The following is a 27,605-nucleotide window of genomic DNA, read 5'->3' as shown; positions in this document are numbered from 1 at the left end:
AGCGCCACCAGGATCTACTCAGTTAGACAGGCTCATGAGGGTGGGAAACAAGGTCGATGTTGAACTTCGCAGAATTCCCATTTGGAAGCATCACGTGGTGGATTTGGACCCGGCGTTTGCCGTTGCTGGCGAGCTTTGTTCGAATCCCGATCTCTAAGTTCAGCTCGACCACGGTGCTCGACATGGGCATAAGCGTGCATGAACTGCAGTCAAACATAGAAAGGCCAATGTAAACATTAAGTTAGATACATAAGGAAGACCAGAAACGAGACGCAGAACCTATAGTATACCCTCTAATCACTATCCGTATCCTCGGGCTTCGGCCCACCATGTGTAAGCCAGGCCAACTTCCGCAACCTTCGCCGCTCCTCCTGCGCCTTCTGCTGGTTTCTGGTCATCTTTTTCTTCTTCTTGGGCACGCCGCTGGGGCTCGCTTTGCCGTCTTCAGCTCCACTACCAGCAGGCGTTGCCGCAGCAGACCCAGCCGGGGTCTGCAGACGCGAGCGGGCGGGCGTGTTGGCGCCGCTGCCCTTCGGTGACTTGGTCTCCAAGAAAGCGTCGTCAACCGTCGCGCCCTTGCCCTTGTGCGTCATGCGACCGCCGTCGACGTACCATGTCTCCGGGCCTACAATGAGTCAGTCCAAGTTCTACTGAAGGGGACGGAAAGTACGCACAAAGAGCAGAGACAAACTCGTGGTTATGCGAGATGATAACCACAGCGCCAGCCCAGTCGCGAATGGCGACAGCAAGACCGCCAAGGGCCTCACGGTCCAAGAAGTTACTCGGTTCGTCAAGAATGCAGACCTGCGGGTTATTCCACAGGCAAGCCGCGATGACAAGCTTGATCTTCTGACCACCAGACAGACCCGCGATCTCGTTGTACTGCGCGATATCGCCGTCGAGGCCGACCTGCTCGAGGTGCTGGCGGACGAGATGCGCGGACGTGTCGCGGGTACCGGCACCCTCGCGGGAGGACTCCATATCGTCGAACTGTTGCACGAACTTCTGGTAGCCCTTCTCCATAAGCGTGTCGCGCGGGACCCAGGTGTTGAAGCGATGATCGAGTCCCTTCCACTTGACCTCGTACTGGAAGGTCTTCTTGAGCTTTTGACGACCCATGATCATCTACGAAGGCATCAGCTAACAGCGAAGGCACCGTCAGCAAAAGCAACAAACCTCAAGCTTCCGGCGAGAGCCATCCCGCCCAACCCATTCCTGGTCAAGCAGCGCCTTCTCCTCGTCCGTCAAGACGCGGGTAGCCTTCTCCAACAATTCGCGATCGTGACCATCCTGGAAGCGCCACTGGATGTACTGCACAGGCGTCTTCTCCAAGTGCCGCTCTGCGGGGCGAAGCAGACATTAGACCCCATAAGACCCAAATAGCCCAGACCCGCGTACCGATATGGTGCGTGGCGTGCTGCGCCACATACCCCACACGCAGCGCCGGGTGCTTATACACCGTGCCTTCCTGAGGCACCGTCTCGCCGGTCAGGAGCTTGATGAGGGTGGACTTGCCTGTACGCGACTGTCAGCGAGCGTTGCGACCAGTATAGCCTCCATACTTACCCGCTCCGTTGGGCCCGATGACGCCGACGCGGCTTGACAGCGACAGCGCGCAACTGACATTGAACAAGCTGGGCGTTGAGCGGCCCGGGTAGGTGAATGTGCAGTTCGTCATCTTCAGGATCGCGCGGGTGTTACTGCGCACGCCCATGAGAGACCCAGGTGGGGGGAAGGCGAATTTGACGGAAGTGGCGGCAAGGGTGTAGTACGACTTCGCTTCAGGATGCTCGGAGACGAACTTGGACAGGTTGCCCTTGTAGTAGACGAGCTAAAGACAAGGTGAGTAAGGACTACGTCCGGAAGAATGCAAGGACGGACAAACCTTCTTGGACTCGTAGTGGATAATGTCAGTAGTGACATTGTCGAGGAACCCAGAGTCGTGACTGATGATCAAGCAGGTAACATTGTTGTGAGCAATAAGATACTGTTCCAACCACTTGACGGAGGCTTGATCCAACTGTGCAGGTCGTCAGTACGTGATCGAAGCGACAAATTTTATCAGGGACTTACATGGTTAGTAGGCTCGTCAAGAAGCAGCAGGTCAGCGTTGTAGAGCATGGCACGAGCGAGTTCGAGCTTCATCTTCCAACCACCAGACAAGCCGGCTACCATATCCGCCTGGCGCGCATCGTCAAAGCCGACCTCGAGCAACTGCTGCCTGATCTTCTCGCGGGGCACGTCAGCAAGCTGCTTGTCCGACGCCACGAAGTCCAGAATGGACAACGACGTGTCCTCTCCCTGCAACGCGTGCTCGACCATCACGCAGCGGAGCTGGTCCTGCGGCGGGAAGTTCTCGACCTTGCCGTCGCGCAGTTGGCGCATGAGCGTCGACTTGCCGGACCCGTTGGTACCGAGGATACCATAGCGACGCCCGCGGAAGAGGCGCAGCTTCGTGTGCGAGAGCAGGAGCAAAGCACCATACGCCAACGAGAACTGAGTATCGCACAACAGCTCGCCCTCCTCGTCGTCCTCCACCGCAGCGGGGGCGTACTTCGCCTGGTCAATCGCATGGAAGTGCTGCCTGACGCTCTCAGCGTACTGCTTGCCGCCCTTGACGTCCAGCCAGGCGGAAATGTAGACGCCGACGCAGCGCTGCCAGTTCTCGGTTTCCGAGAAGATGCGGTTGTAGACGAGATCGGCGACGAGTTCGGCCTGGAACTCGAGGGACCGGGTGAGCAGCGGGTGGCGAGGGGTATGGGGCCCGTTGGGCGACTGGGCCGAGGCGATGACCAGCTCGGAAGGGAGCAGGTTGACGAGGGCAGCGAACACCTCGCGCGTCTCGGCCTCTAGATCGCGACGAACGGGTGGGGGGCCGGACGACGACGCGCCAGACTTGATGAGGGTTTGAAGGGCAGCTTCACCGAAGGCGCGAACCTGCAATAAGAAATGAGATCGTGATTTAGATGTAAGACGGGGAAACGTACCTCAGGGAAAGCCGCGCCCTTGGCGATCTTCTCAACACCCTCGACGAGAGGGCTCAAGTAGATTGCGGCCACGTTCGGGTCGCGAACGAGCTTGACGAGGTTGTCGATAACGACCACGGTACGGCGCTGGACCTCCATGCTCCTGTCGTTGAGTGCGCGCAGGAGTAGAGGGACGAGAACAGCAAGAGCCGGAGCCGTGACTTCCGCGACGAATGTCGTGTTGGAGAGGGACTTGATAACCGCGGGCACCGAGTCGGGGTTGGCCATACATTTGACCAGAGCAGGAATATGCGGTGCGAGATCGTCGTTCGCGAGAGTAGTGCAGAGGGCGTTCGCGCACTTGTTGGCGGCAGTAGAGACCTAGTAGAGAGGTGTCAGCACCCGTGTACGCCGGAACATGCGTACTACACACCTCAGACTTCGTGTCGTGCATTGCTGCCTCAACCTTGGGGATCGTGTCGCCAAGGATATTCGCGACAAAGGTCCTGGTATTGGGGCCGACCCATGTCCTCATCGTATCCAGGACGCCTGCATTCTTCGATCAGCGCGAACATTCATCAAGAGAAAGGACCTTACTGACCAACTTTCGTGCGCCATTTTCCTGAATCGAGGATGGGTTCTAGGGTGCGGAATAGTATGCGCGTGGCCTCGGGGGGGACAAGCTTGACGATCGCCTTGACAGCGGTAGTCGCAGCAGTACGGACGACATCGCCCTTATCCATGTAAAGATCATACTGCACGACGTGTTAGTAAAGAGAAGAGGACGTGTAGAACGCTATGTGCGCACCAGAGCAGGTAGGCAAGGTAGCAGAAGGGGTATCGCAGGAGCGCCGAGGACATGAGCCAATGATTGGAAAGCGATTGCGCCCGACTCGCGCTCATAGCCAGATTTCTTGTTGGTGGCGAATCCGAGGAGGGTTTTCAGGACTTGTTGGTCCCTGGTGAGGACGTGAGTTGACGCCCATCAAAGATTATCAAGGTACATACTCCAGGCTCTCTATTCCATGAGTCTGTACTTCCTTCGCTAGTTTATCTGAAGCAGCCTTGGCATCTGCAGCATGGATTAGTCTCTGAACATCGTGCGATTAAGGTAGAGAGCTCACCAGGCTGTGTAGGTGCAGTCTTAAGGGCTTCCAGGTGTGCGGCGAACGGAGAATCGGACATGGCGGTCGTTGCTACAGGAGACATCTATGGGGAAATGATACAGTGCCGAAGTAATGCGGACGAGATGCAGGATACACAGAGAGAGCGAGATAGATTACGAGAATCCCTTAAGTGGTCTATGTCGTCGCCGGCGAGGAGCGGGAGGACTTTTTGGTGCGCGGTCGACGTGTGCCGCGATGGGCAGAAGCAAGCTGCAACACCGGCGCCTAAAATTGCGATCGGTGTTGGGTGATCGGATTTGATTGCCGGGCACGCGGGGCAACAATTCGCGCCCACGTGCGTCCACCGCCCGTCGTCGTCGACGAACGAGGTTGATCTGCGCGTCCATCCAGGAAATCGTCCAAACCCTTCCCTCTTCCTTCTCGTATCCAATGATCTCTGCTCCGACAAATGCGTTTGCAAGACGCTTTCATGCAGGTCCCGATGCAACAGATACGCGGCGCGACATCGATAGTAGCGTCAATTGTTCGCTCCGACGGCGATGTCAATAGCAACCTTCATGTCCGCCTCGTCTAGCCGTGTTCCATCCTATAGCAACGGTATAGGTCCATCAGATGTTCGATTCTCCCAAGGCATGGCCGGAGACTCATGTTCGCCTCGTCGCCGCTCCGCCGATGCTCGGATGTGCCAGAACAGCCCCAACAATAGGTATCGTGTGCTGCCGAATATTCGCGCAGCCCTATACTCTCATGTCCCTGAAGCTTTTGAATGGACAAGCGAGCTGCTATCCCTACAGAAGTACAGGATCGCTCGCAAGATGAAAGGACTTCACTTCCTTGGACAGCCAACGATTGCAGGTCCCTGACGACCGGCGCCCTCAAACGGTGTACCGCCCCATCCTTACGCCTACCTCAAGGCCTATTATCTGTACCAAGACGATCAGTGACGACAATGGGAACCCCAGTGCGGCAAGTCATCTGCGTAGGGCGGCCCGTGCACGCCTCGAGGTCACCTCATGGCCGCATGGCCGCTCATGAACCTATATAAACGCCGACCTCTTCTTCGCCGCTCTTCATCTCGTACAGCTCACGCCGTCCGCTCACCTCTATCCGTACTCTGAACACACGCACTTCTAATATGGCCATCTCGTTCGACCTCCCGCCCATCCGCATCGCGCTCTACACGCTGGTGGTGAGTGCTGGTACTTGACATCATAGCGAAATCCCCTCAGGCTCACTTGGCATCTAGACCCTTTTCTCTATCGTCGTCTTCGGTCTCTCCATTGCTCGCATTGTCTACACGAAGGGCCTGTCGCCCTGGGACCCCTTGAACCATGGACAACCGTACTATGGTGCGCCGCCTATCGAGTGCGTCATCGCCACGGCGCTAACGTTCCCTCCCAACCACAGACCCCATCGTCGCCGAGCTGATAGTGTCAACAATTCTCACTGTACCCTGGTCCATCTTCGTGTGCGTCGCTTTCCCTCTTCGCCGAAGTCACCGTCTAATAGAGACCCTTCCACAGCATGCACACCATTCACAAGCGCGTCGAGCGTCGCCGTGTTAGCACCTTCCGCTCAGAGCTGATTGGCCTCTTCATCATCTGGGTCTTCTGGCTGTGCGGTGCTGCCATTGCTACTGTGCGTCCTTCCCTCTTATCTTCTCCCATACTTCCTCTCTTCTCCCCCCCTCCCATTCCATCTTATCCCCCCTCGTGCACCAGCCACCTGCTTTACCTAGCACCACCTATCACGACCTTCTTGCGCTAACACCGCCTCCAGGTCACCGAAAACCGCGGCACGCCCGGCCGCTGGGGCGACCTCTCCTTCTGCTGGGAGTACAAGCAGTGCCGGATCCTCACCACGCTCCTCGCCTTCGCCTGGTCGACGTGGGCCATCCTCACCTTCCTCCTCGTCATCAGCCTCATCTTCGTCACCGCGAACCGCGCGCTGCTCGAACCGATGCACGGGCGGTGGGACCCGCGCGCGAGCCACTATGGCGCGACGCAGCCGGCGCCGATGATGGGGTATGCTTGAGGTGCTGAGAGATGCTGATGTGGCGACGCACGCGAATGACCAAGCATACGCCACGCCACCGAGACTACGACTAGAACGACTCGCCCGGAACGTACGACTTCACGTGGACGTACGTCTGGCACGGACATCCATCTACAATAGGGCTTGTATCCCATCAATGTCTTGCAAACGGGACACGCCTCTACGAAAATCACGACTGGAACGACGGTTATCCCTCTTTTCTATGTATATTGATACTGTACCTACTGTGCCGTTGGGATTCGGAACGATTTATGTATGTTTGTAAGTAACTAGTGATTGTTGGAACGTCGATAGATTGGATGGGTCGTAGCTTGGTGTGCATCCGGGTCTGATTGAAGGCAAGGGAAGTACTAGTGGCGCGCGCTTGTCAAGTTGAGCATCCCTTTCGGTGGCTATATAGAGCTAACACTGGCTCTAGTCGCGAGCCTTAGCCCTAGCCATGAGCCCTAACTAGCCTCGCACCAGGTACACCCATCATATGCATAACCAAAGCTAATCGGATACAAATACAATGTGGTATTCACATTGACTCCTTCATCTTCGTCGCGTCTTCATCAAGAAGTACAACCCTACGCCGGCGTCGTCACCGCCTCCTTCGCCCGCACCCAGATCCCCCCACCCGCGTATATCGTCAGGTGCTTCTTCGGGAAGAACTTCTCCCTTGCCTTACGGGGAACACTACCATCCGCCCCCCTCGCGTGGGCCCACCCGGGCGTGGGACGCATATCGGGCGGGGTAGCCTCGGGCACGAGCTCGAAGTCGGAGAAGTGCTGGAGGAGCTTGACCATCATGTACGACATCTCGTTGTAGGCGAACTGGGGCAAGAAGAGGTGAGTTTGGTGAGTGAGGGAGATTCGATGGGCGTGGACTAGTGATGGGAGGACGGAGGAAAGAACTCGCGCACCTGCTGCCCAAGGCAAATTCGAGGCCCCGCGTTGAAGGGAAGGAAAGCGAAGGTGTGGCCCAGGTACTGATGCACCCGCTCGTCGAGCCAGCGGTCGGGGTCGAATTCCTCAGCTGGTGGAAGTGGGAGTGAGCTACCTCCTCTCAATGTGAAGGAGACACGACACGCACCATCAGAGCCCCAGAGGTCTTTGCGACGATGCATCATGAAGACAGAGTACGGGGTCCTGCGAGCCCAGGGTCAGGTCAAGTACAAAGCCGCTACAAGGTCACTCACTCCGTGCCCGCTGGAATGTAGATGGGCGGCAAATTGGGATCCGGCGAAGGCCAGATCGTCTCCTTGATAGACTCCCTGCGTCCAAGTGAGCGATGTGGATACGCCTGTGGCGACAATTAGAAAATAGAAAACATACCGCGTATTGAAGGGCACAATAGGATAGAGCCGGAGCGTCTCGTTGATGACCGCGCGCATGAACTTCATCTCGCGGATGTCCTCGTATGTCGGCGTGCGGTGAGGGCCGACGACGGTGAGGACCTCTTCGCGGAGGCGGGAAAGGGCCGTTGGATACCTACAAGTGATCAGTGGGTTTGCAAGGATGTAGTAAAGGTTTGAAGACGTACTGCGTGAGGAAGTATAGGATGAAAGACAAGGTGCCTGCGGTCGTGTCGCGGCCGGCTTCACAGGATATCAGTGGCCAGCACTTGAATCAGATTTCAGGTCAGTCACCAATCATGATGTTCAGCGTCTCGTCCTTCAAGACGGTAGGATCTGTGGAACAGCATGAGTGGTGCCCGACCAGCGCTTGACAACGCTTACTCACCGGAGGTCATCTTCACGAGATGGCTCAGAAGCGTGTCGTCGTCTTCGACGTCTTTGCTCTCCTCCATTGCCACCTGCTGCGTCTTGACGTCCGCACTAGGAGCGCGGGCCTTCTTGCGCTCCTCTTCGCGCTGAATGGCCGCATGGACGATAGGTTCGATGTACGAGTTGACCTGCGGATGAACAGTAAACCTCCTTACACGCAAGAAAGAACGCGAATGTGATCGCACTCACAATCTTCATGGGCTTCGTGGTGTTATCCTGCCATATCTCGCCTAGAGGCCACAACTTGCCTACAAATTCGCGCCTTGCGACAGCGAAGAGACAATTCTGAAAGGCTTCAGCGAAGGCATTGGCGGCGGCTGCCTCGGGATGCTTCGCCGCATCGAAGGTCGGTGGCGGATTCTCCTGTAGCACGCTCTTCGTCAGCCACGGTCGGGCGCTCAGATAGCCCTCGAGCGCTTAAATAACCCTCGAGCGCTCAAATAACCCTCGGGCGCTCAAATCGCACATGAGAACCCAAGGACGCACCACGTAGTACGGATACGCCAGCCCACCCGACAGACTATGCACGTTCATCCCGAAGAGGAACTCGGTGGCGGAGTCCATCGTGAACTTCGAGAACAAGTCCTGAGCTAGGTGTCAGTCTTGGCGAGTATTAGCGTGACGCTGGGTTTGAAAAGCGCACGGCGAAGTCGACCGGGTGGCCCTCCCGGAGGCGCTGCTTGACGAGGGCGATGGCTTCTTCGGCGTGTCTGTCGAAGAGCGCGAAGTGGCTGATGCGGTCACGGGTGAAGAAGGGGCGCGTCATGGAGCGGTGGAATCTAGGGATGTGTGATAGGTGGCGTCAGAAAGCCAGTTCCTTGAGAAGCATGACCGGAGGACTGACTTCCACATGTCGCCATCCGAGTTGAAGACGCCTGTACCGAGGACGGAGCGCATGTTAAACCTGAATCTCGGACCCTGAGCGTAGTTGAGATGCGCTGTTCTAGTTCACCATCGAAAGTTACCAACCTTCTCATAATTTGCGAAGTCGGTGGCGAGAATGAGCTTGATATGTTCCGGACATATCGTGAAGTACTGCCGTTGCCACAGGACATTCACGTTGAACGTAGGCCCATACTGATCGACAAGTTCATTGAGTCCATCCCCTAAGACATTTACATGAGGATCCTTGATGGGATTTCTGACGCCCACAAACCTGGATAGCCCTCGCGAATGAGAACCAAGTTGCGCTGCAGGAAATCCAAGTTTCCAGGAAGTTTGGTGCGGACTTCGGGCATAGGCCGTGCCCCCAAAGCTGCTGCACGTCGTCTGATGCGGATGCCATAGACGACGTTCGAAGCAATTGCTAGCGTAGGCGATGACAAGACTGCGGCCAGAATCAACTGCCACTTGGCCAGATGCAAGTGCAGGGAGGATGCGAGCAGACGTAGGATGGCACCAGCGAGTCCTGCGCGACAAGAAGCAAAGAAAGCATTGCGCGCGATGAAGTCAATTCCCGGTGTGATGACTGCCATGGTGAGTGTGGTGGTCAAGAACCACTGACCGACTCGTTGCGAGGTTTATAGGGTGGAGCGCCGGAACCCATGGTCACGCTTATCAGCCGAACATTAGTCGCATCCGTGCGACCGCGCAAGACAGCGCATTGCAGCTGACCTGCCCCGCACAGCCTTCTGTATAGGCCGTTGAGCAGGCACCTGAGCGGCTGCGAGCGAATCAACATGAGGAAGTTCGCAATGAAATGACAGTGCACGCGCGTGGCATCCCGAATTCCGGACCGACAGCCGCCGCTGTCGCGACAAGTCACCTCACGTGCACAGCGTCACAACCTTCCCCTCCTCAGACATTGGGCGTTCTCGTCGCTTATCCCCCCTCCATTATAGCTGGACCAGCCCTTAAACATGTCCTCGGAGCATCCGGTGAAGGGGGAACATGAGCCGACTGTACCTAGCCCGATGGAGGGCGTGGAAACAACGCAGCCCGGCGATCGAACTGCCGAAGTCGACTCTAAGCCCGGCGTAGCTGCGGTACCCATGGATGATGTTAAGCCAATGGCACCTGTGTCAACAGAAGAAGACTCAAGCGATGATGAAGAAGAACCTCCAGTCAGCAATCCATCAGCCGACATATGCGTGAGTACGCGTCAATTACCCCGCGTCGCGTCCGTCTCACGTTCCCTCAGGGTGACCTGGAGAAAGCCTTAGGTCGCAACTTAACGGAGACGTTCAAGGGCTCCTTCTCATTTAGCAAGACATATTCTGATTCGCCTAATCCCGGTCTCAACCTGCTGGCCAATAACATTGGCAGGATCGGTCTACCGCTCAACGAACGCGAAGCAAAAGTCATCATCTCCGGATGCAAGCAGGCCCCCTTCGGCAAGGGGGAGAGGACTGTCGTCGATACTCAAGTGCGGGATACCTGGGAGATGGACGCCAGCGAAGTGAGTGACATACTTCCCGATCGCGCGCGTCTCACCGGTTACCTTCTCTATTAGGTTCAGTTCATCAATCCCGAATGGAAGACGTACATGCATAAAGTGCTGACGGAGGTCTGTGCTGCGCTCGGTGTGAATATGGCCGTCAGTCAGCCCCGTACCGAGTTGTACAAACTTTTGCTATATGAAACAGGCTCTCAGTGAGTAAATATCTGCATGTTCGGTGTCAGGTTCGCTAACTTGTACTTCCCAGCTTCCTACCGCACGTTGAGTATGTGCTCCGCATATCTCTCGCCTGTCCGGTACTCACCTACAAACTTGCAGTACGGAGAAGGTGGACACCATGTTCGCTACCATCATTGTCGTCCTCCCCTCGCCATTCACCGGCGGCGCGGCCCACCTCTCCCATGGGTCCTTATCCGAAGTCTACGACTGCGCCCCCACCAGCGACATGAAGACCACAGTCCTCTCCTGGTACACCGACGTCACCCACTCCATCAAACCCATTACATCTGGCCACCGCCTCGCGCTCGCCTACAACGTCTACCACACAACCAACACGCTCCGCCCCTCCCTCCCGGACACGCACTCGGCCGTGGAAGCCCTCCGACACGTCCTGCTGTCGTGGAAGCAGACGACCAACCCGGACGCGCCGCGCAAGATCATCTACCTGCTCGACCACAAGTACTCGCAGGCGAACATGAAGGGCAGCGCGTTGAAGGGCGTAGACGCGCACAAGCTAGCCATTCTCCAGCTGTTGGCGAAGCAGCACGACTTCCGCCTCGGCCTCGCTAGCCTCGAAACCTCGCTTTCAGGCTATGCGGACGATAACGGGTGCAGCTACGGTCGAGGCCGCTACGGTCGCTATGGGTACTACGATGAGGACGACGAGGACGACGATGAGGATGTGGATTTTGCAGAGGTCGAGGAGACGGAGACGAAGATCACGAACTTGGTCGATGTGGGTGCTTATGGGTGTAGCGTCATAGTCTTCTTGCTCATGATTTACAGCTTGAGGGCCGCATGCTACAAGACGAGCTAGAGTTTGATGCGGAGGGCGACGAGTGCATCCCGGGAGATCTCTCAGAAGCGGTTCAGCAAGGAGACCATGACGGTCAAGATTACGAAGGTTACATGGGGAATGTCAGCACTATCCTTGAAATCTCATCTTTCGCGATAACTAACTTTGCTCTCAGGGCGCCGGATCTCTCTCGCGATGTAGGGCGGCCTGTATAATCGGCACACATCCCTCTGACGCTTCCCAGGGTACCGCCGCACCGTGCTCGTCATCTGGCCAAAGAAATTCGGCCTCGGCATGACCTTCGAAGACGACGTCGAGGACGCGATCGACACGCTCGTCAACGTCTCTGAAAAGCCGCACAAGCGCGAGCGCAAGCTCGTCAACTTCCTCCTGGGCTTCGCCAGGGCGCGCGAAGGCGACAACAGCGACATCGCGCAGAACCTTACGCATGTCGCGTTTATGTGGTCCGACCGCAAGTTGTTCGTGCAAGCTATGGAGGCGTGCGGTATAACGGGTGTCGAGACCTTATCAATCGATGATGTTATCAATGTGTTGGGGGAGTTTGGGATGGAGACGGTGCAGCCAATGTACGTGCATGTTGTCGCTTATTTTGACCGTGAATTTCTCGTTGAACTCGCAGTCTGGAGAAAATGATGCTTGCCGAGAAGCTCAACGCTCACCGCTTCCAATTCCTCGACGACCTGGAGACTGCCTGCTCAAGACTCGAGGGACCGGCAGAGGGTCAACTAGTCAACTGGCTGGCGGTCCAGCGCAAGTGGGCCCTGGAGCACTTGCAACCACCGCGAGTGGAAGACAAGCAGGAGTTGCTCGACATTGCTTACAAGCATGGTGGACTGCCGCTGTTGCGCGATACGTACGTTTGCTTCAACTTCGCCGAAGGTGGATATGAGCGCTGATGCTCACGTAGCTTCGTACCGCAGCTCAAGAACATGCCGATCCCCGGCTGTCTGGCAACTTTCGCGGTCCTCTTGTACACGCAGAAGATCACGCCAGACACACCAGACGAGGAGAAGACAGCTCTGAAGCAAATTGTCACGGACTTACTCGCTGCCGCCATCTCGAAAGCCAACTTTTTCGCCGCGACAAAGGCAGTGGCGGCCCCGCCGCGTCCCTCATACATGTACGGCCTACCGGCGGCAGCGCCGACGAAGGTGGCAGACCCACAAACAGCGGTCACGTATATCGACTACTGCCTGGCTACTGGAAACGAGCCGTTGGTCGAAACTATCGTCGAGCGCCTAATCGACAGAACTGGCCTCTCGCCAGCAGAGTCGCAGGCCTGCGCCAAGACGATCCTCCTTCCCTTGCTTCCCCTTGTTGGTGCGAAGGTCAGGGCCCGGCCGGCAAATGCACCCGACGTTCCAGGAATTCGGCAACTGTTCGACAACGCCATACAGGTCTATCTGAGCGCCTTACCGCAAGCTGGTCCTTCCAAAGAAGATATCGCGTCGCTCGTCCAAGCTTGTATACTCGAAGGGGGAACACGCCTGCTCATCAATACGTGAGTGGAGTGCCTCACCTGACTACTCGATCTAAACCTTCCTTTCAGCATTTGGCCTGCGCTCAAGGGAGCGCCGTATCAAGAGGCTACTATGCTCGCGTTCCTTCAAGAGGTTCACGCGAAGCGAGCTGAGATCCCTGCGTCGAATGGCGCTCCGTCCGTTGACGCCGTCATAGCTGCCGCCTTGAAGCTCGTCATCTCCAAAGCCGCCTTCAGCGCTGAGTCCGGTCGGCACATCGGCTATTATCCATACTACGGCCGGAGCGCCGCCCAAGGAAACCGCACCAAGACCATCGAGCTCCTCAAGCTCTGCTTCACCTACCGCCAGATCGGCCTCTGCAGCAACGTCTTCTCCCGCCTGCTCGACAAGTCCTACCTCAAGGCCGACTACGTCGAGCACGTGCTCGTGCCCTTCATCCCCGAGCTCCGCCAGTTCCTCATCAGCAACGGCACCGCGACGCACGCGGAGCCCTTTGGCGCGGTGTTCACCACGATCGTCAGCTTGTGGGCGCGGCTCGTCTTGGGCCCCAAGCCGGCTGACACGTCGGGGGGCCTGATTGCGCGAATGGCGAGGCATAGCTGTCGGTGCGACGCGTGTACCTCGGCGTTCAACTTTTTGACGGTGGGCGAGGGGAGGACGCATACTCTGGACCGCATCGGCGCGGTCAAGCGGCGGCACGTCGAGAAGGAGCTGGCGATGTACGCGACTGGCGCGGCGACATGGCATATGATAGGTCGCTCCCCTCAGGGTCTATCGGTGAGTATTCAGCCTCCTCTTCAAGTCTCAAAGCCGGATTGCTGAAACCGTGCAGATAACGAAGGCCGATGCGATCTACCTGCCTGTACAATGGAGAGCGAAGCATGCGAAGGGTACGGCCATATTGCAGTCGGTCTCTAGCAACCAAGAGGAGCTACGACGGATCTTTGGCGCGAGTTACCAGATGATCATGGACGAACTACAAGGGGTGGCCCCCGTCAAGGCACCTCGAGCGCCTCTCGCCCCGGCTGCGCCTGGTCCCGCCGCCGGACCTAGCAATGCAGCGGCCGTACCCACTCCTGCAGCGCCTGTAGTAACTACTACCACAGCGCACGTCCCTCAGCCTCCTACTCACGGAGCGCCAGCACCGTCGCGAAAGCGCAAGGCTACGTACGATCCCAACGATGTGATTGACTTGTCGGAGATGTGAGCTGTACTATTTGTCTTGCTGCCCCTTCTCTTGTACTAGACGCTCTACTTGACTCCCCGTGTTCTGCCCTTCCCTGCCAACTTTCTTGTACCTCGCGCTGATTTATTGCTATGTAATTCTACCATACTTCTTCTTATTTGCTTGCTCACTGTAATGTATACTATGCCTCTGCCATGTAAGCTACTTCTTGGGTTTCTTCGAAGGCCAAGCCGCCCGGACTTGCGACGCGACCTGTCACTTCACGTGCGCCGTGACACTCTTTGGCAGTATCCATCTCGAGGGCATCCGGCGCGTCGAAGCTCGAAGATGCCACGACAGACGCTGGGATGCAGTCCGCCTGCTGCACATACGCACACCGACGCGCCCCCTGAGGATGTCGACGTCCCGATGGAAGATGTAGAAGGCACCCACGCTCAAGTTCAGGCTGTTGCCCAGGACGCAGCCGCGGACAACGACTCGAGCGACGATGAGGAGCCACCAGTCGTCGATCCGTCGACAAACATTTGTGTGAGCTCCTTTGACTGAGATAGAATGAAAAGCTCGATTGACACAGTCTCAAGAGAGATCTGGAAGACGTGTTGGACGGAGAGCTCTCAGAGACCTTCAAAGGCTCGTTCGCATACGCAAAGACATACTCAGACGCCCCCAATCCCGGACTACACCTACTCGCGAATGACATTGGCCCCATTGGGCTCCCCCTTCATGATCGCGAAGCGAAAGTCGTCATCTCAGGTTGTCGGCAAGCCCCCTTTGGCAAGGGAGAGAGGACCGTAGTGGACATATCCGTTCGGGATACATGGGAGATGGATGCTAGCCAGGTACGTGGCGACGTTATGAGATCTTGTCCCTCAAGAATGATACATCACCAGGTTCGCTTCACCAATCCTGCGTGGAGTGGCTATGTGCATCGCGTCCTGCAAGATGTATGTGCTGCTCTTGGTGTCGATATGGGAATCAGCAGGCCGCGCTGCGAGCTCTACAAGCTCCTCTTGTACGAGACCGGGTCCCAGTGAGTATCGTCTTCGCTATCGTTTGCCTTCGTAATTGACGGTCATTCATTCAGCTTTCTGCCACACGTTGAGTACGCTAGTCACTATCCTAGTCCCGTCATGCCATTGACAATCACTCCTGAAGCACCGAGAAGGTCGATACGATGTTCGCTACGATCATAATCGTCCTTCCCTCTCCATTTACAGGCGGAGCGGCCCATCTGTCTCATGGCTCGCTGTCCGAAGTGTTCGATTGCTCCGCCGAAAGCGCCCACCAGACGACCGTCCTGTCCTGGTATACTGACGTTACGCACTCCATCAAGCCAATCACCTCGGGCTACCGCCTCGCCCTGTCCTACAACCTCTATCACACGACCAACGCACTCCGTCCCTCCCTGCCGTCGACGCACTTTGCCGTCAACATGCTTCGCCACGTCTTACTCTCGTGGAAGCAGATGAACGAGTCCGATGCGCCCCGCAAGATCATCTACCTCCTCGACCACCAGTATTCGCTGGCGAACAAGACAGGCCGTGCTCTCAAGGGCCTCGATGCGCATAAGCTTGCTATCCTCCAGATGCTGGCGAAGCAGCACGGGTTCCGCCTCGGACTCGCCAGTCTAGAAACACGTCTCGCAGGACCCGCAGACGACAACGGAGGATATGGTCACTACTACAACCGCAATGTGAACTTTATGGAGATCGAAAGCCGGGATACGACCATCATGAATCTCACCGACGTATGCACACCATTGCTGCGTCTGCCTGAGAGTGTCTCATGCCGGTTTTGCAGCTCGATGGCAATGACTTGCAGGAGGAGGTGGATTTCGACGAGGAGAGGAACGAGTGCATTCCGCAAGAACTTACGGAGGCAGTGGAAGAAGGAGATCACGACGACGAAGAATACGAGGGGTACATGGGTAATGTAAGCACAATGTCTTCTTTCTGCTTATGCAAAGGCTCATCGTTGTGCATAGGGTGCTGGATCTCTTGAACGATGTAAGTCTCGCGGATCAACTCGCCGTTCATGCTCAGACGATAACACGCTGTAGGGTACCGCCGCACCGTCCTCGTCATATGGCCGCAAAGGCGGAGTCTGGACATGACCTTCGACGACGACATCCAGAGCGCGGTTCAAGCCCTGCTCAAGGCGACAAACAAGCCCCACAAGCGCGAGCGTCGGCTCGTCGACTTCCTCCTCAAGGTGGCGAAGGCGAAGAAGGGAGATCGTAGCGCTGTCGCGCGGGCCCTTTGCTTCGTCGCCGGCCAATGGTCCGACCGCGCTCTATTTGTCCGGACCATGGAGGCCCGCGGCATCTCCGGAGTCGAGGTGCTCGCGCTCGATGACGCGCGAACAGCTATCAGGACCTTCGGCTTTGATACTGTCCGACCTGTGTGCGTCCCATAATCAACATAAAAGCCATTTATACTGACCCCTTGCGACAGCTTGAAGAAGATGGTGCTGGCCGAGAAGAGCAACGCGTGTCGCTTCCAGTTTATTGAGGACTTCAAGGCGGTGTCTTCTGGCTTTCAAGAGCCGACGAAATCCTTGGTGCTTGGCTGGCTGGTGGCGCAGCAGACGTGGGCGCTGAAGCACTTGCAAGCGCCCTCACTGGGCGATGAGAGAGAGCTGCTGGGACATGCGGACAAGTATGGCGGTCTGCCATTGCTGCGTGATGTGTATGCGTGCTCTCACCTTCTTTGTATCGTCTACTGAGTTCCGAACAGATTCGTGCCGCAGCTCAAAACCATGGCCAGCCCGGCCTTCTTGTCGGCCTTTGCGAAGGTCCTCTATTCGGAGAAGGTACAGTCTGACGCTTCCGTCGATGTGGAGAAGGCCGCGCTCCGCTCAATCATCACCGACCTTCTCTCAACCGCCATCTCCAAAGTCGACTTCTACGAGCCGACCAAGGTGATCACGAGGAGACCCTCGTTCTGGAGCGGCCCGCAGACTACAAGGGAGCCCGAGCCGCATCTAGCGGACATGTACATGGACGCGTGTCTCTCCACTGACAACGAGGCGCTGGTCGGGGTCATCATCGGGCGCCTGATCGATACCTCCGCGCTCACGCCTGAAGTATCCCAGAGCAGAGCGAAGACGGTCCTTCTACCTCTCCTCTCGCTCGTTGGGGCGAAGATGAAGGGTCGTACAGCGGATGCACCGGCCATCCCTGCCGTGCATCAATTGTTCGAGGTCGCGATCCAGCTTTATCTTGCGTCTCTGTCTCATGCGGGGCCGACCAAGGAAGATATGCGAGCGCTCGTTCAAGCCAGCGCGCTTCACGGCGGCACTGGCCTGCTTGTCAATACGTGAGTATGGCATGTGCCCTGCCCCAGCTATTTACTGACCGACTACCGCAGGATCTGGCCGGTAGTGAAGGCCGCACCCTATCAAGAGGCGGCAATGCTCGCCCTTCTACAAGAGCTCCACGATAACCGCGCCTCGATACCCACTTCGGCAGGCGTCGACGACATCGACACCTTCGTCTCCCGCGTTCTCCATTTCGTCATCGAGCGGGCCGCTTTTGCTGGGAAAGCTGGCACGTCGATCTACTACAACTACGATCCTGGCATTCAAGAGAACGGGACGAAGGCGATCGAGCTCCTGAAGCTGTGTTTCGCTCACGGGCAAACTGGGCTTTGCAGCTTGGTCTTCACTCGCCTGCTTGACAAGACCTTCCTGACGAGCAGCTACATCGAACGCGTTCTCGTGCCCTTCATACCTGAGCTCCGCCAGTTCCTCGCTGGCCAGAATACGCCTTGTCACGCAGAACCCTTTGGTGCGGTGTTCACGACTATCGTCAGCCTGTGGGCGAAGCACGTCCTGGGGCCGAAGCCGCCCGACGCATCGCCGACCATCCTGACGAAGCTGTCGCGGAATGATTGCCGATGCAGCGAATGCGTGCAGGCGTTCAACTTCTTGCTGAGGGGGGAGGGAGAGACACTGCGGTTGCAGTGCATAGGCGCACCGAAGCGGAAACACGTCGAGCGTCAGCTGGCGTGTAATGCCTATAGTGCAGCAAATTACGGTACGATTCGCACCACTCCTCAAGGACTTGAGGTACGTTGTCTGTGTTGCTGGTCGTCTGAAGCTTTACTCAAGGCACGTAGATCACGAAGACCAAAGCTATTTACGAACCTGCGCGGTGGAAGGCGATGCATGCCAAGGGGTCGGCGATATTGCAATCCGTGTCGAGTGAACGGGAGGAGCTGCAGCGTGTATTCGGCGCGAGGTACATGATGATCATGACTGCTATGGGGCAGCCGGTGAATCAGCCATCAACGGTTGCGTCGAACGCGGTCGCTCCTGCCAGAGGCCCCGGTCTAGGATTGAGCACCGCCATGGATCGCACCGGTGTACCCGCAATGCAGGCTCAGCAGCAGGCAACAACATCCACGTCTACAGTGCAGCCGTCAAGTCGAAAGCGGAAGGCAGCGCACGATCCAAGCACGGTGATAGATCTGTCCAATCTGAGTGACTGATTTTCAAAATTTCACGCGTGATCTACCATATGATTTGTTGTCCATGACATTGTTTTCTGACTGCTATGTACACTCGTATATATGACATACTGTACCACTTTCGTACTTAACCCTGGCCGTCGACGCGATCGGCGTGACTTCGGGTGGACGCCAAACGCGACCTGTCACTTCACGTGCTTTGTGACGTGCTGCCGTCCGCGGCGGTTACGATCGCCTCTGGCGTCCGCTGTCATGTCCGACCTCGAGGGAAGTACCGAGAATGAAACCTCCAGAGCATCCTCGTCCTCTCCTATGGAAGACATCAAAATGTCCCAGCCTTCTGACGAGGACTCGGATGCCTATATGAGTGATTCCCGAAACGACGTGGCAGAGAACGTCGACTCGCTTGAAGAGACCACAGCATCCCAGGCGAGGAGCCCTGCGGGCGACGCGTCGAGTGATGACGAGGATGAAGCACCGGTCGAAAATCCCTCGACAGATATCTGTGTGGGTGCAAATCAGTCAGCTACTTATATGCGAGGCTCATGATGTACGAAGGGAGATCTTGAGAACGCGTTGGACGGAGAACTCTCCGAGACGTTCACCGGTTCCTTTGCATATGAGAGAACATACTTGGACGCTCCTATCCCGGGCCTCAACCTTCTCGCAAATGATATTGGCCCAATTGGCCTTCCCCTCAACGAGCGTGAGGCAAACATCGTCAAGTCGGGCTGCAAGCAAGCCCCATTCGGGAAGGGCGAGCGAACCGTCATTGATAAGTCCGTGCGCGATACATGGGAAATGGACGCTAGCATGGTATGTAGTTCCTTGCTCATCCAGGACTGATATCTCACGTTCGCCTAGGTTCAGTTCAACAATCCCGCCTGGAATGACTATGTAGGCCGCGTCCTTTGGGATGTCTGCAATGCTCTGGGTGTCGACATGAAGGTCAGCAAGCCTCACTGCGAGCTATACAAGCTGCTTTTGTACGAGACTGGCTCACAGTAAGTGTCAACATGTGAACCAATTCTCCGTCGTGGTCACTGAACTTTTCGTAGCTTCTTGCCGCATGTTGAGTGAGTGTGCGACGTCTTTCACATCCCTCCCTCCCGAAGCTTATGCGCCATTAGCACAGAGAAGGTCGGCACCATGTTTGCCACCATTATTATCGTGCTCCCTTCGCCGTTTACCGGAGGCGCGGCGCACCTCTCGCACGGGAATCTGTCTGAGGTATTCGACTGCTCCGCCAACAGTGCCCACCAGACGACGGTCCTCGCCTGGTACACGGACGTCAAGCACTCAATCAAACCCATCACCTCGGGCTACCGCCTCGCGCTCTCGTACAACGTCTACCACACAAAGAACGCCCTCCGACCGTCCCTGCCCACAAACCACTCCGCCGTGACCGCCCTCCGCCACGTCCTGCTGTCATGGAAGCAGATGAACCGCCTTGACGCCCCGCGGAAGATGATCTACCTCCTCGACCACCAGTACAGCCAGGCGAACAAGAAGGGCAGCGCGCTCAAGGGCCTCGACGCTCACAAGATGGCTATTTTGCAGATGCTGGCGAAGCAGCATGGGTTCCGGCTCGGGCTCGCGAGTCTGGAGACGTACATCGCCGGCTCCGCGGATGACGAGTTTGGTGGGTATGGTGGGTATTCGGGGAGAGTGTCTTTTGGGGACGTGGGAGAGCAGACGACCAAGATTACGAACTTGACCGATGTAAGTGATATCGTTAAGTGCTTATACTGGTTTGCTGATGAGGTGCTTAGCTGGACGGTCATTTTATCAAGGATGTGGTCGATTTCGACGAGGAGAACAACGAGTGCATCCCGAGGGAGCTGACGGACGCTGTAGAGAATGGGAAGGTAGACAAGGAGGAATATGAAGGCTATTCAGGCAATGTACGGTTTCCATACCATATGGCTGCCTACCAAACTCACCTCTTGCGCAGGAAGCAGGCTCTTTAGAGCGATGTAAGCCCTCATCATCGGTGGCTTCAGCACTCAGTAATGATACAATCATATCAGGGTATAGGCGCACCGTACTGATAATATGGCCCCTCAAATTCGACATCAACAAGACCCTCAACGACGACGTCGAAGACGCGATCCAGCAGCTGAACAAAGTAACTACAAACACGGCCCGTAAAAGCGATCGCCATTTTGTCGAATTTCTCTTCGACTATATGGAGGCAGCAGACTCCAAGCATAGTGGTATTGCGCCGGCCATTTGCCACGCCGCTTGCCAGTGGTCTGACTGCGACTTGTTCCTTGAGGTGCGCGAGACGTGTGGCATCCATGGTGTGGGGTCTATAGCTCCTGCAGACGTCGCGTCGGCTGCTCAAGCATTCGGCTTGGACACGGTGAAGCCGTTGTAAGCATCCTTCCTGATTTCCATTCCATCGACGCTGACGCGGCGGATAGCGTAGAAGATATGCTGTCAACCGAAAAGCTCAACGCGCGACGTTTCCAGTTCCTCGATAATTTGGAAGCGACGTGCGCGACGTTGGATGAACCGCTCAAAAGCCAGGTACTCGAGTGGCTCGCAGGCCAACGCAAGTGGTGCTTCGAGCATCTGTTGCCATTCCAGAAGGACGACAAGCAGTTGCTTCTCGAAACCGCCTACTTGAACGGAGGCTTGCCTCTGCTGCGAGACACGTACGCTCACGCGTCCGGTTGTTACTCCGTCTCGCTGACCCATCGCCAGATTCGTGCCCCAAATCAAAGCGATAGCAGGCCCGTCCTTCATCTCCAGATTCGCCATGCAGCTGCACGCCGAGTTGCTCAAGGCCGACACCACAGAAGACGACAAGGCCGCGCTCGCGCAGATCGTCAGCAACCTATTGACCACGGCCATATCCAAAGTCGACTTCTTCGCGAAGACCAAGGAGATCGCCCCGCCACGCCCATCCTATACATACTACAGCTCCCAAAAGGCCTCCAAGGTACCGGACCCCCAGACGACGATGCGATACATCGACATGTGTCTGCGTACCGGCAATGATGGCCTGGTGGAAGCTATTGTCGGGCGTCTGACGGATGTGGCTGGGGTGGCTCCTGCCGTTTTATACGAGCGGGCTGATGGCGTTCTTTTGCCCCTTCTCCCACTGGTGGTGGCGAAGATGGATGCGCGGCCGGCGAATGCGCCTGTCGTACCCGGGATGCAAAAGCTGTTCGACCAGACCATACAGATATACTTGGGATCTCTGTCCCACGCAAATCCGTCGGAAGAGAACGTTCGAACGCTCATCCAACTTTGCATTTTGCGCAGGGGGACAGGGCTTCTGGTCAATACGTAAGTACTCCTTTTCGTGTCTGTTCCTGCGATCTGACGTATCTTTTCGCCCCTCAGCATCTGGCCCGCGCTGAAGCACACGCATTCGAGCGTCATGCTCGCGTTCTTGCGGGAGGTAAAGGAGAAGAGAGCCCAGATCCCCGTATCCGAAGGCGCCGCTAGCATCGACTGGCTCATACTCGACATCGTCAAACGGATTATCAAGAAGTCGGCAATGCAGGGGTACCAAATAACGCGGTCAGTGATTGACTTGCTCAAGCTCTGCGCCTCGAATGGACATCCAGAGCTATATGGGAGCGTCCTCATTCGCCTTATGGATAAGACCGCCATCAATGCCGACAATATCTCGAACGTCCTTGTCCCCCTCATTCCTGCACTTCGTCAGTTCCTCTTTGATCACAAGACACCGATTCACGCTGAACCGTTCGCCTCATTGTTCACGACCATCGTTGGTGCATGGACCAAGCACATCCTAGGGCCCAAGCCTGCGAACGCGACGTCCAATTTGATCACCCGACTCGAAGGGCACAGGTGCAGTTGCCGCGAGTGCACTTCCGCGTTCAATTGGCTAGCAAACGGCAGCGGGAAGTCGCTCGCCCTCAAAGGCATAGGTGCAACCAGCCGAAAACACCTCGAAAAGGAGCTTACGGCCTATGCGACTGGTGCGGCGACGTGGACTATGCTCCCCGGCAGACCGCAAGGATTGAGGGTGAGCGCTGGCATTGACGAGCGAGGCGACTTAGCTAATGGAGCGCAGGTGGTGAAAGCTGACGCGATCTACACGCCTGTTGAATGGCGCGCGAGGCATGCGAAGGGCGCTTCGATACTGAAGTCTATATCCAGCGACCAACAGGAGCTACGACGCGTCTTTGGTGCGCACTATCAGGTGATCATGGGTGCGCTGGAGGGCTCGCCTGCCCTGCAAAATCAGGCTGCGAATCTGCCTTTCAAGGCACCTGCAACTCCTGCTGCACCCGCTGCTGCTGCTGGCCCCAGCACTGGCGGAACTCAGGCAGGACAACCCGGGACGACGAGCCAGCATGCCTCTTCGTCTGCTCCTCCGACGCGGAAGCGCAAGGCGTCGTACGATCCGAGCACTGTTATCGACTTATCAAATGATAGTCCTTAACTTCTGGTCAACGTCTGATGTTCAGAACGTTCGTCCTCGACATCTTGATACAGTCAGGCATGCTCATATCGTATCTTGCTCTATATCCACCTTCGGGCATTCGGGATCTTTGCTGCATCCTTATAGAACTTCGCCACAACTTACTTATCTCGCAGCTGTCAGCCTGCTCCAAGCCATCCATTTCTGAATCGCAGGCACCACACCACTTGAAGTTGCCTTGAAGGCGCGATAGGATCCGCACGATTGACCTGTTGGAGGTGAGAACTGCACCGCCTCTTTCTCTTATGGGTACCGTGTTTTCCTGGGATCCTCATCTGGCCATAACTTTCGCTGAGTTACTGTCGATGTCTGTGTACTGTATGCCAATTGCCGCCACGCGACCGGAACCGAATACGCAACCGACGCGACGAGTCACTCCACGTGCTTTGTGACTTAATTTAATTCTACACGCGTCGACCGCAAAACCACTGTCTTGCCGTCCGCTATCATGTCCAGCTCTATGGAGGCCCCCGGAAAAGGAACCTCAAGCGCACCTGCGCCAGACTACCCTATGGAGGGCATCACAGCATCTCGATCTTCTGGCGAAGACGTGGACGTTCCTATGAGTGACTCCCGCATCGAGTCGAGCACCGCGAACGTTGAGCTCAAAGAGACCGCTGATGAAACGGTGGGCAGCTCTGCAAGCGACGCGTCCAGTGACGACGATGACGAGCCATCGCTCGACAATCCGTCGACAGACATCTCTGTGAGTAGCAGTCGGCTATCTGTGACTGCTCAAGCTCACCAAATACGAAGGGGGATCTAGACCGTGCTCTCCACAACTTATCCAGAACCTTCACCGGAGAAATCGCCTCTCACAAGACCTACCTTGACGCGCCGATACCCGGCCTCAACCTACTTGCCAATGACATCGGGCCGATCGGCCTCCCACTCAATGAGCGCGAGGCTCAGGTCGTCAAGGCCGGATGCAAGCAAGCCCCCTTTGGCAAGGGAGAGAGAACTGTTGTCGACAAGTCCGTACGTGACACGTGGGAGATGGATGCCAGCCTGGTACGTGTTGGTAGGCCGACGCTTGCGGACCCTTTTTCATTGTTCATCGCAAGGTTCATTTCAACAATGCTGCCTGGAATGACTTCAGGCAACGCGTGTTGAAGGACGTTTGCACGACCATTGGCGTCAATATGGCGGTCAGCAACCCTCGCTGTGAGCTGTACAAACTGCTTCTGTACGAGACGGGTTCGCAGTGGGTGGTCTTCCCGACCTGTCATTAATTGAGTTCATTGACGCTTTATATAGTTTCCTGCCTCATGTGGAGTGCGTGGCTTACGCTCTACGCACCTGTTTTCCCCTCACCGATCGCTGACATTTTCAGTACCGAGAAGGTCGCGTCAATGTTTGCCACCATCATCGTCGTCTTGCCATCCCCGTTCACCGGTGGAGCTGCGCATCTCTCGCACGCGAACAAGTCGGAGGTCTTCGACTGCTCTGAGAACAGCGCACACCAAACGACGGTCTTGTCATGGTACACGGACGTCACCCACTCAATCGAGCCTATCACCTCCGGCTACCGTCTTGCGCTGTCCTACAACGTCTACCACACGACCAACGCCCTCCGACCCTCTTTGCCTACCACCCATTCCGCCGTGAACGCCCTTCGCCTAGTGCTGCTTTCGTGGAAGCAGGCGAATGGCCCCGACGTGCCGCGGAAGGTGATATACTTGCTCGACCACCAGTATACCAAGGCCAACAAGACGGGCAACGCTCTGAAGGGCGCCGACGCTCACAAGCTCGGCATTCTTCAGGGATTGGCCAAGGAACTCGGCTTTCAGCTTGGCCTTGCTAGCCTGAAGGCGCATGTCACTGGCTATGCGGACGACGATGAGTATACCCCTCGCGCATACGGCGTCGCAAACTTTATGGAAGTAGAGGAGAGGGAACTCGAGATCAGAGACCTCACAGATGTGAGCAAGCTATCCCTCTTGCATCGCTTGAATGTTCACGGGCGTGCCTTGCAGCTCGACGGAAACCTGCTCAAGAAGAAGATCGACTTCGAAGACGAGGGCATCGAATGCATTCGCGCGAATTCACGAATGCGGTTGAGAATGGAGAGTTTGACGATGAAAACTACGAAGGATACCAAGGAAATGTGAGGATATACGTTCGCGTGTAGAAACTTCAAAGGCTCACAGCACGTACAGGAAGCAGGGACCCTCGAGCGATGTACGTCCCGTTGTCGACATCCCCCGATTATACTGACATTGTACACAGGGTATCAACGCACTGTCCTCGTACTATGGCCGCTGAAGTTCGACATCAACAAGTCCTTCAAGGATGACATCGACACTGCGATCCGAGTGCTATTGCACGTGACGCCCAAAGCCTACAAGCGCGAGCGTCGGCTCGCCGACTTCCTCATCAACGTTGCGCGGTCGGAATCAGAGCCAAGTAGACGGCTCGAGGTCACGCACGCTGTCTGTCACGCCGCCTGTTGCTGGACCGACCGGGCCTTGTTTCTTCGAGCGACCGAGATCTTCACCGAGAGTGGCGTAGAGGGCCTAGGGCCCATGGACATCGTCGCGGCTGCTCAAGCATTTGGCATGGACTTCGTCGGGCCCGTGTAAGTCACTCCATCATGCCAGGATACACTACTGACCATTCGTGGCAGTGTGGAGAAGATGCTGGTCGCCGAAAAGCTCAATGCGCGCCGCTTGCAGCTTCTGGATGAGCTGCAGGCATCGTGCTCGACACTTGAGGACACGGTTGAGGTCCGGGTTCTTGCCTGGGTGGCAGAGCAGCGAAATTGGGCGCTCGAACATCTTCAATCACCTCAGGACGACGATGCGCAAGTACTCTTAGACGCTGCCCGCAAACATGGTACCCTCCGCGTCCTCCCGGATGTGTATGTTCTAACCCCAGACTTTGCCTTCAACGTGTCTAACTCCATCCAGAATTGTTCCGCAGATCAAGGCGAACACAACTACCTCATTCTTGACCAAGTTCGCCACTCTTTTGCACACCGAGAAGGTCAAGCCCGACACCCTCGACGCCGACAAGGTCATCCTAGAGCACACAATCAAAGATCTCGTGGCGACAGCAATCTCAAAGGTCGATTTCTTTGTACCGGTACCGGTTTATTGGAGCTCGTACTACTCAAAGCCAACACCGCGACCGGGGCCGGCGGTGGCGAGCACGTACATCGATCTCTGCCTAAGCACAGACAACGAGTCTTTGCTTGACGACATCGTTGCGCGGCTGACAGACGTGTCCGACCTACCCGTCGCGGAGTCGTACAGCCGCGCCGAAAATGTCCTCCTGCCGCTTCTCCCGCTGGTGGGAGAAACGGTGAAGGCGCGAACGAACGGCACGCCTCATCTTCCTGGTAGTTTACAGCGGCTCTTTGACATCACTTTCCAACTGTACTTGAGCGGCATGTCTCAGACGAGTCCATCGGAAAAGAACGCCCAAGCGCTCGTCAGGGCATGCACATTCCATGGTGGAGCGAAACTACTGTCCGAGAGGTATGTTCACGCTTGGTTTCGCGGCTTCGTTCTGACGAAGTTTCATTAGCGTTTGGCCGGCCGTGAAGGCTGTGACCTACCGTGAAGCTCCCATGTATACATTTCTGCGCGAGGTCCAGCAGCAGCGCGATCAGCTCCCTGTGTCGGAGGGTGCTGCCAGCGTCGACCGGCTCTTAGCCGACATCCTGCAATTCCTCATCGCCAAAGCGTTGTTTAACGGATCCCAAGGGGATCGATCGACAGCGATTGATTTGCTGAAGCTCTGCGCCTCGTGCGAGCACCACGAGCTCTATGGCAGCGTCCTCGTCCGCCTTTTGGACAGCACCTTCGTCGACGGCACCTACATCTCCAACGTCCTCGTGCCGTTCATTCCCCAGCTTCACCAATTCCTCAACACTCAGAAGATATCGACGCACGCAGAGCCGTTTGGCACATTCTTTACCGCCCTTGTCGGCTTGTGGACGAAGCATGTTTTGGGGCCGAAGCCTGCGAATACGCCCAGCGACTTGTTGGCGCGGCTGAGGGGGCACAGCTGCAAGTGCAGCGAGTGCGTGAGGGCCTTTAACTGGTTGACTTCGGGCCCGGGCAGGTCTTTGGAGCTCATCCGGATTGGCGCTCCCAAACGGAAGCATCTTGAGAGCGAGCTTGCGAGCTATGCGACTGGCGCAACGCAGTGGGAACTGATATCTAGGTCTCCTCAAGGATTGAAGGTGAGCACCCATTCAATCGAGTGTGGGATGATGTAGCTGATATGATATATGTAGATCACGAAGACCGAGGCGATCTACGAGCCAGTCGAGTGGCAAGCAAAGCATGCGCAAGGCCAAGCGATGCTTGATTCCATCTCGAGAGATCAAGGGGAGCTGCGCCAAGTATTTGGCGCGAATTACCAGGTCATCATGGGGGCGTTGCAGGGTCTGCCGACATTCCAGGAGCAAGCTGCGACCCTGACCCTTGCGTTGGCCGCGCCACCTGCTGCGGCTAGCGCTTCTGCAAGTCAGATGGAGACGACGAGCCAGCACCCCTCCTCATCTGCTCAACCTACTACGCGAAAGCGCAAGGCGTCGAACGATCCGAGCACTGTGATTGACTTGTCGAACGATATTCCTTGATCTCTTTCGGTCGTCGTCTTGTGGACCGCCCGGGCATCTTGTTACGAGACCTGCTTGACAGGC

The 27,605-nt window shown here is 56.5% G+C and overlaps 6 protein-coding genes across 6 annotated transcripts; 4 read left to right on the top strand and 2 right to left on the bottom strand.

Moving 5' to 3' along the window:
* Nucleotides 1–145: 145 nt before the first annotated feature.
* On the bottom strand, nt 146–4,347 carry SCHCODRAFT_02583917 (uncharacterized protein). The gene is made up of 13 exons (XM_003030422.2): nt 4,091–4,347; nt 3,975–4,038; nt 3,775–3,925; nt 3,568–3,721; nt 3,400–3,515; nt 2,988–3,347; nt 2,074–2,937; nt 1,886–2,020; nt 1,567–1,831; nt 1,399–1,515; nt 1,177–1,340; nt 675–1,125; nt 146–625 (listed from the first exon to the last, which is right to left on the bottom strand). Exons 1-13 carry the CDS (start codon nt 4,173–4,175, stop codon nt 294–296), a joined length of 3,258 nt encoding a protein of 1,085 aa, XP_003030468.1. The 5' UTR covers nt 4,176–4,347; the 3' UTR covers nt 146–293.
* Nucleotides 4,348–5,077: 730 nt separating this feature from the next.
* Nucleotides 5,078–6,526, top strand: SCHCODRAFT_02632338 (uncharacterized protein). Its single transcript, XM_003030011.2, has 5 exons — nt 5,078–5,282; nt 5,340–5,442; nt 5,501–5,561; nt 5,617–5,731; nt 5,873–6,526. The coding sequence occupies exons 1-5, from the start codon at nt 5,229–5,231 to the stop codon at nt 6,125–6,127; spliced, it is 588 nt and encodes a 195-aa protein (XP_003030057.1). The 5' UTR covers nt 5,078–5,228; the 3' UTR covers nt 6,128–6,526.
* A 54-nt stretch (nt 6,527–6,580) lies between these two features.
* Nucleotides 6,581–9,609, bottom strand: SCHCODRAFT_02547557 (cytochrome P450). Its single transcript, XM_050343646.1, has 14 exons — nt 9,073–9,609; nt 8,886–9,022; nt 8,761–8,834; nt 8,560–8,695; nt 8,391–8,501; nt 8,106–8,246; nt 7,873–8,044; nt 7,779–7,820; nt 7,673–7,727; nt 7,465–7,620; nt 7,329–7,403; nt 7,223–7,278; nt 7,053–7,165; nt 6,581–6,963 (listed from the first exon to the last, which is right to left on the bottom strand). Exons 1-14 carry the CDS (start codon nt 9,389–9,391, stop codon nt 6,718–6,720), a joined length of 1,833 nt encoding a protein of 610 aa, XP_050199311.1. The 5' UTR covers nt 9,392–9,609; the 3' UTR covers nt 6,581–6,717.
* Nucleotides 9,610–9,775: 166 nt separating this feature from the next.
* On the top strand, nt 9,776–18,678 carry SCHCODRAFT_01191145 (uncharacterized protein; the record flags this gene model as incomplete). The annotated part of the gene is made up of 24 exons (XM_003030012.3): nt 9,776–10,006; nt 10,057–10,314; nt 10,369–10,508; nt 10,562–10,579; nt 10,633–11,269; nt 11,320–11,451; nt 11,505–11,526; nt 11,574–11,916; nt 11,970–12,203; nt 12,258–12,851; nt 12,900–13,608; nt 13,664–14,034; nt 14,371–14,545; nt 14,599–14,856; nt 14,908–15,047; nt 15,102–15,119; nt 15,173–15,764; nt 15,818–15,949; nt 16,002–16,023; nt 16,077–16,419; nt 16,471–16,704; nt 16,753–17,334; nt 17,386–18,085; nt 18,136–18,678. The coding sequence occupies 24 exons, from the start codon at nt 9,776–9,778 to the stop codon at nt 18,505–18,507; spliced, it is 7,257 nt and encodes a 2,418-aa protein (XP_003030058.1). The 3' UTR covers nt 18,508–18,678.
* Nucleotides 18,679–18,738: 60 nt separating this feature from the next.
* SCHCODRAFT_02703146 (uncharacterized protein) lies at nt 18,739–22,912 on the top strand (the record flags this gene model as incomplete). Its single annotated transcript, XM_050346969.1, has 12 exons — nt 18,739–18,993; nt 19,045–19,302; nt 19,351–19,490; nt 19,545–19,562; nt 19,617–20,208; nt 20,259–20,390; nt 20,441–20,462; nt 20,517–20,862; nt 20,913–21,146; nt 21,196–21,783; nt 21,841–22,492; nt 22,541–22,912. 12 exons carry the CDS (start codon nt 18,739–18,741, stop codon nt 22,910–22,912), a joined length of 3,609 nt encoding a protein of 1,202 aa, XP_050199310.1.
* A 487-nt stretch (nt 22,913–23,399) lies between these two features.
* SCHCODRAFT_01156373 (uncharacterized protein) lies at nt 23,400–27,542 on the top strand (the record flags this gene model as incomplete). The annotated part of the gene is made up of 12 exons (XM_003030014.2): nt 23,400–23,657; nt 23,708–23,962; nt 24,016–24,155; nt 24,209–24,226; nt 24,285–25,007; nt 25,083–25,132; nt 25,181–25,529; nt 25,578–25,811; nt 25,861–26,430; nt 26,480–26,977; nt 27,020–27,140; nt 27,195–27,542. 12 exons carry the CDS (start codon nt 23,400–23,402, stop codon nt 27,540–27,542), a joined length of 3,564 nt encoding a protein of 1,187 aa, XP_003030060.1.
* Nucleotides 27,543–27,605: the final 63 nt, after the last annotated feature.

The sequence above is a fragment of the Schizophyllum commune genome (assembly GCF_000143185.2).
Source record: "Schizophyllum commune H4-8 unplaced genomic scaffold SCHCOscaffold_8, whole genome shotgun sequence".
NCBI classification, from domain to species: Eukaryota; Fungi; Basidiomycota; class Agaricomycetes; order Agaricales; family Schizophyllaceae; genus Schizophyllum; species Schizophyllum commune.
This window is presented reverse-complemented; position numbering and strand designations above follow the sequence as displayed.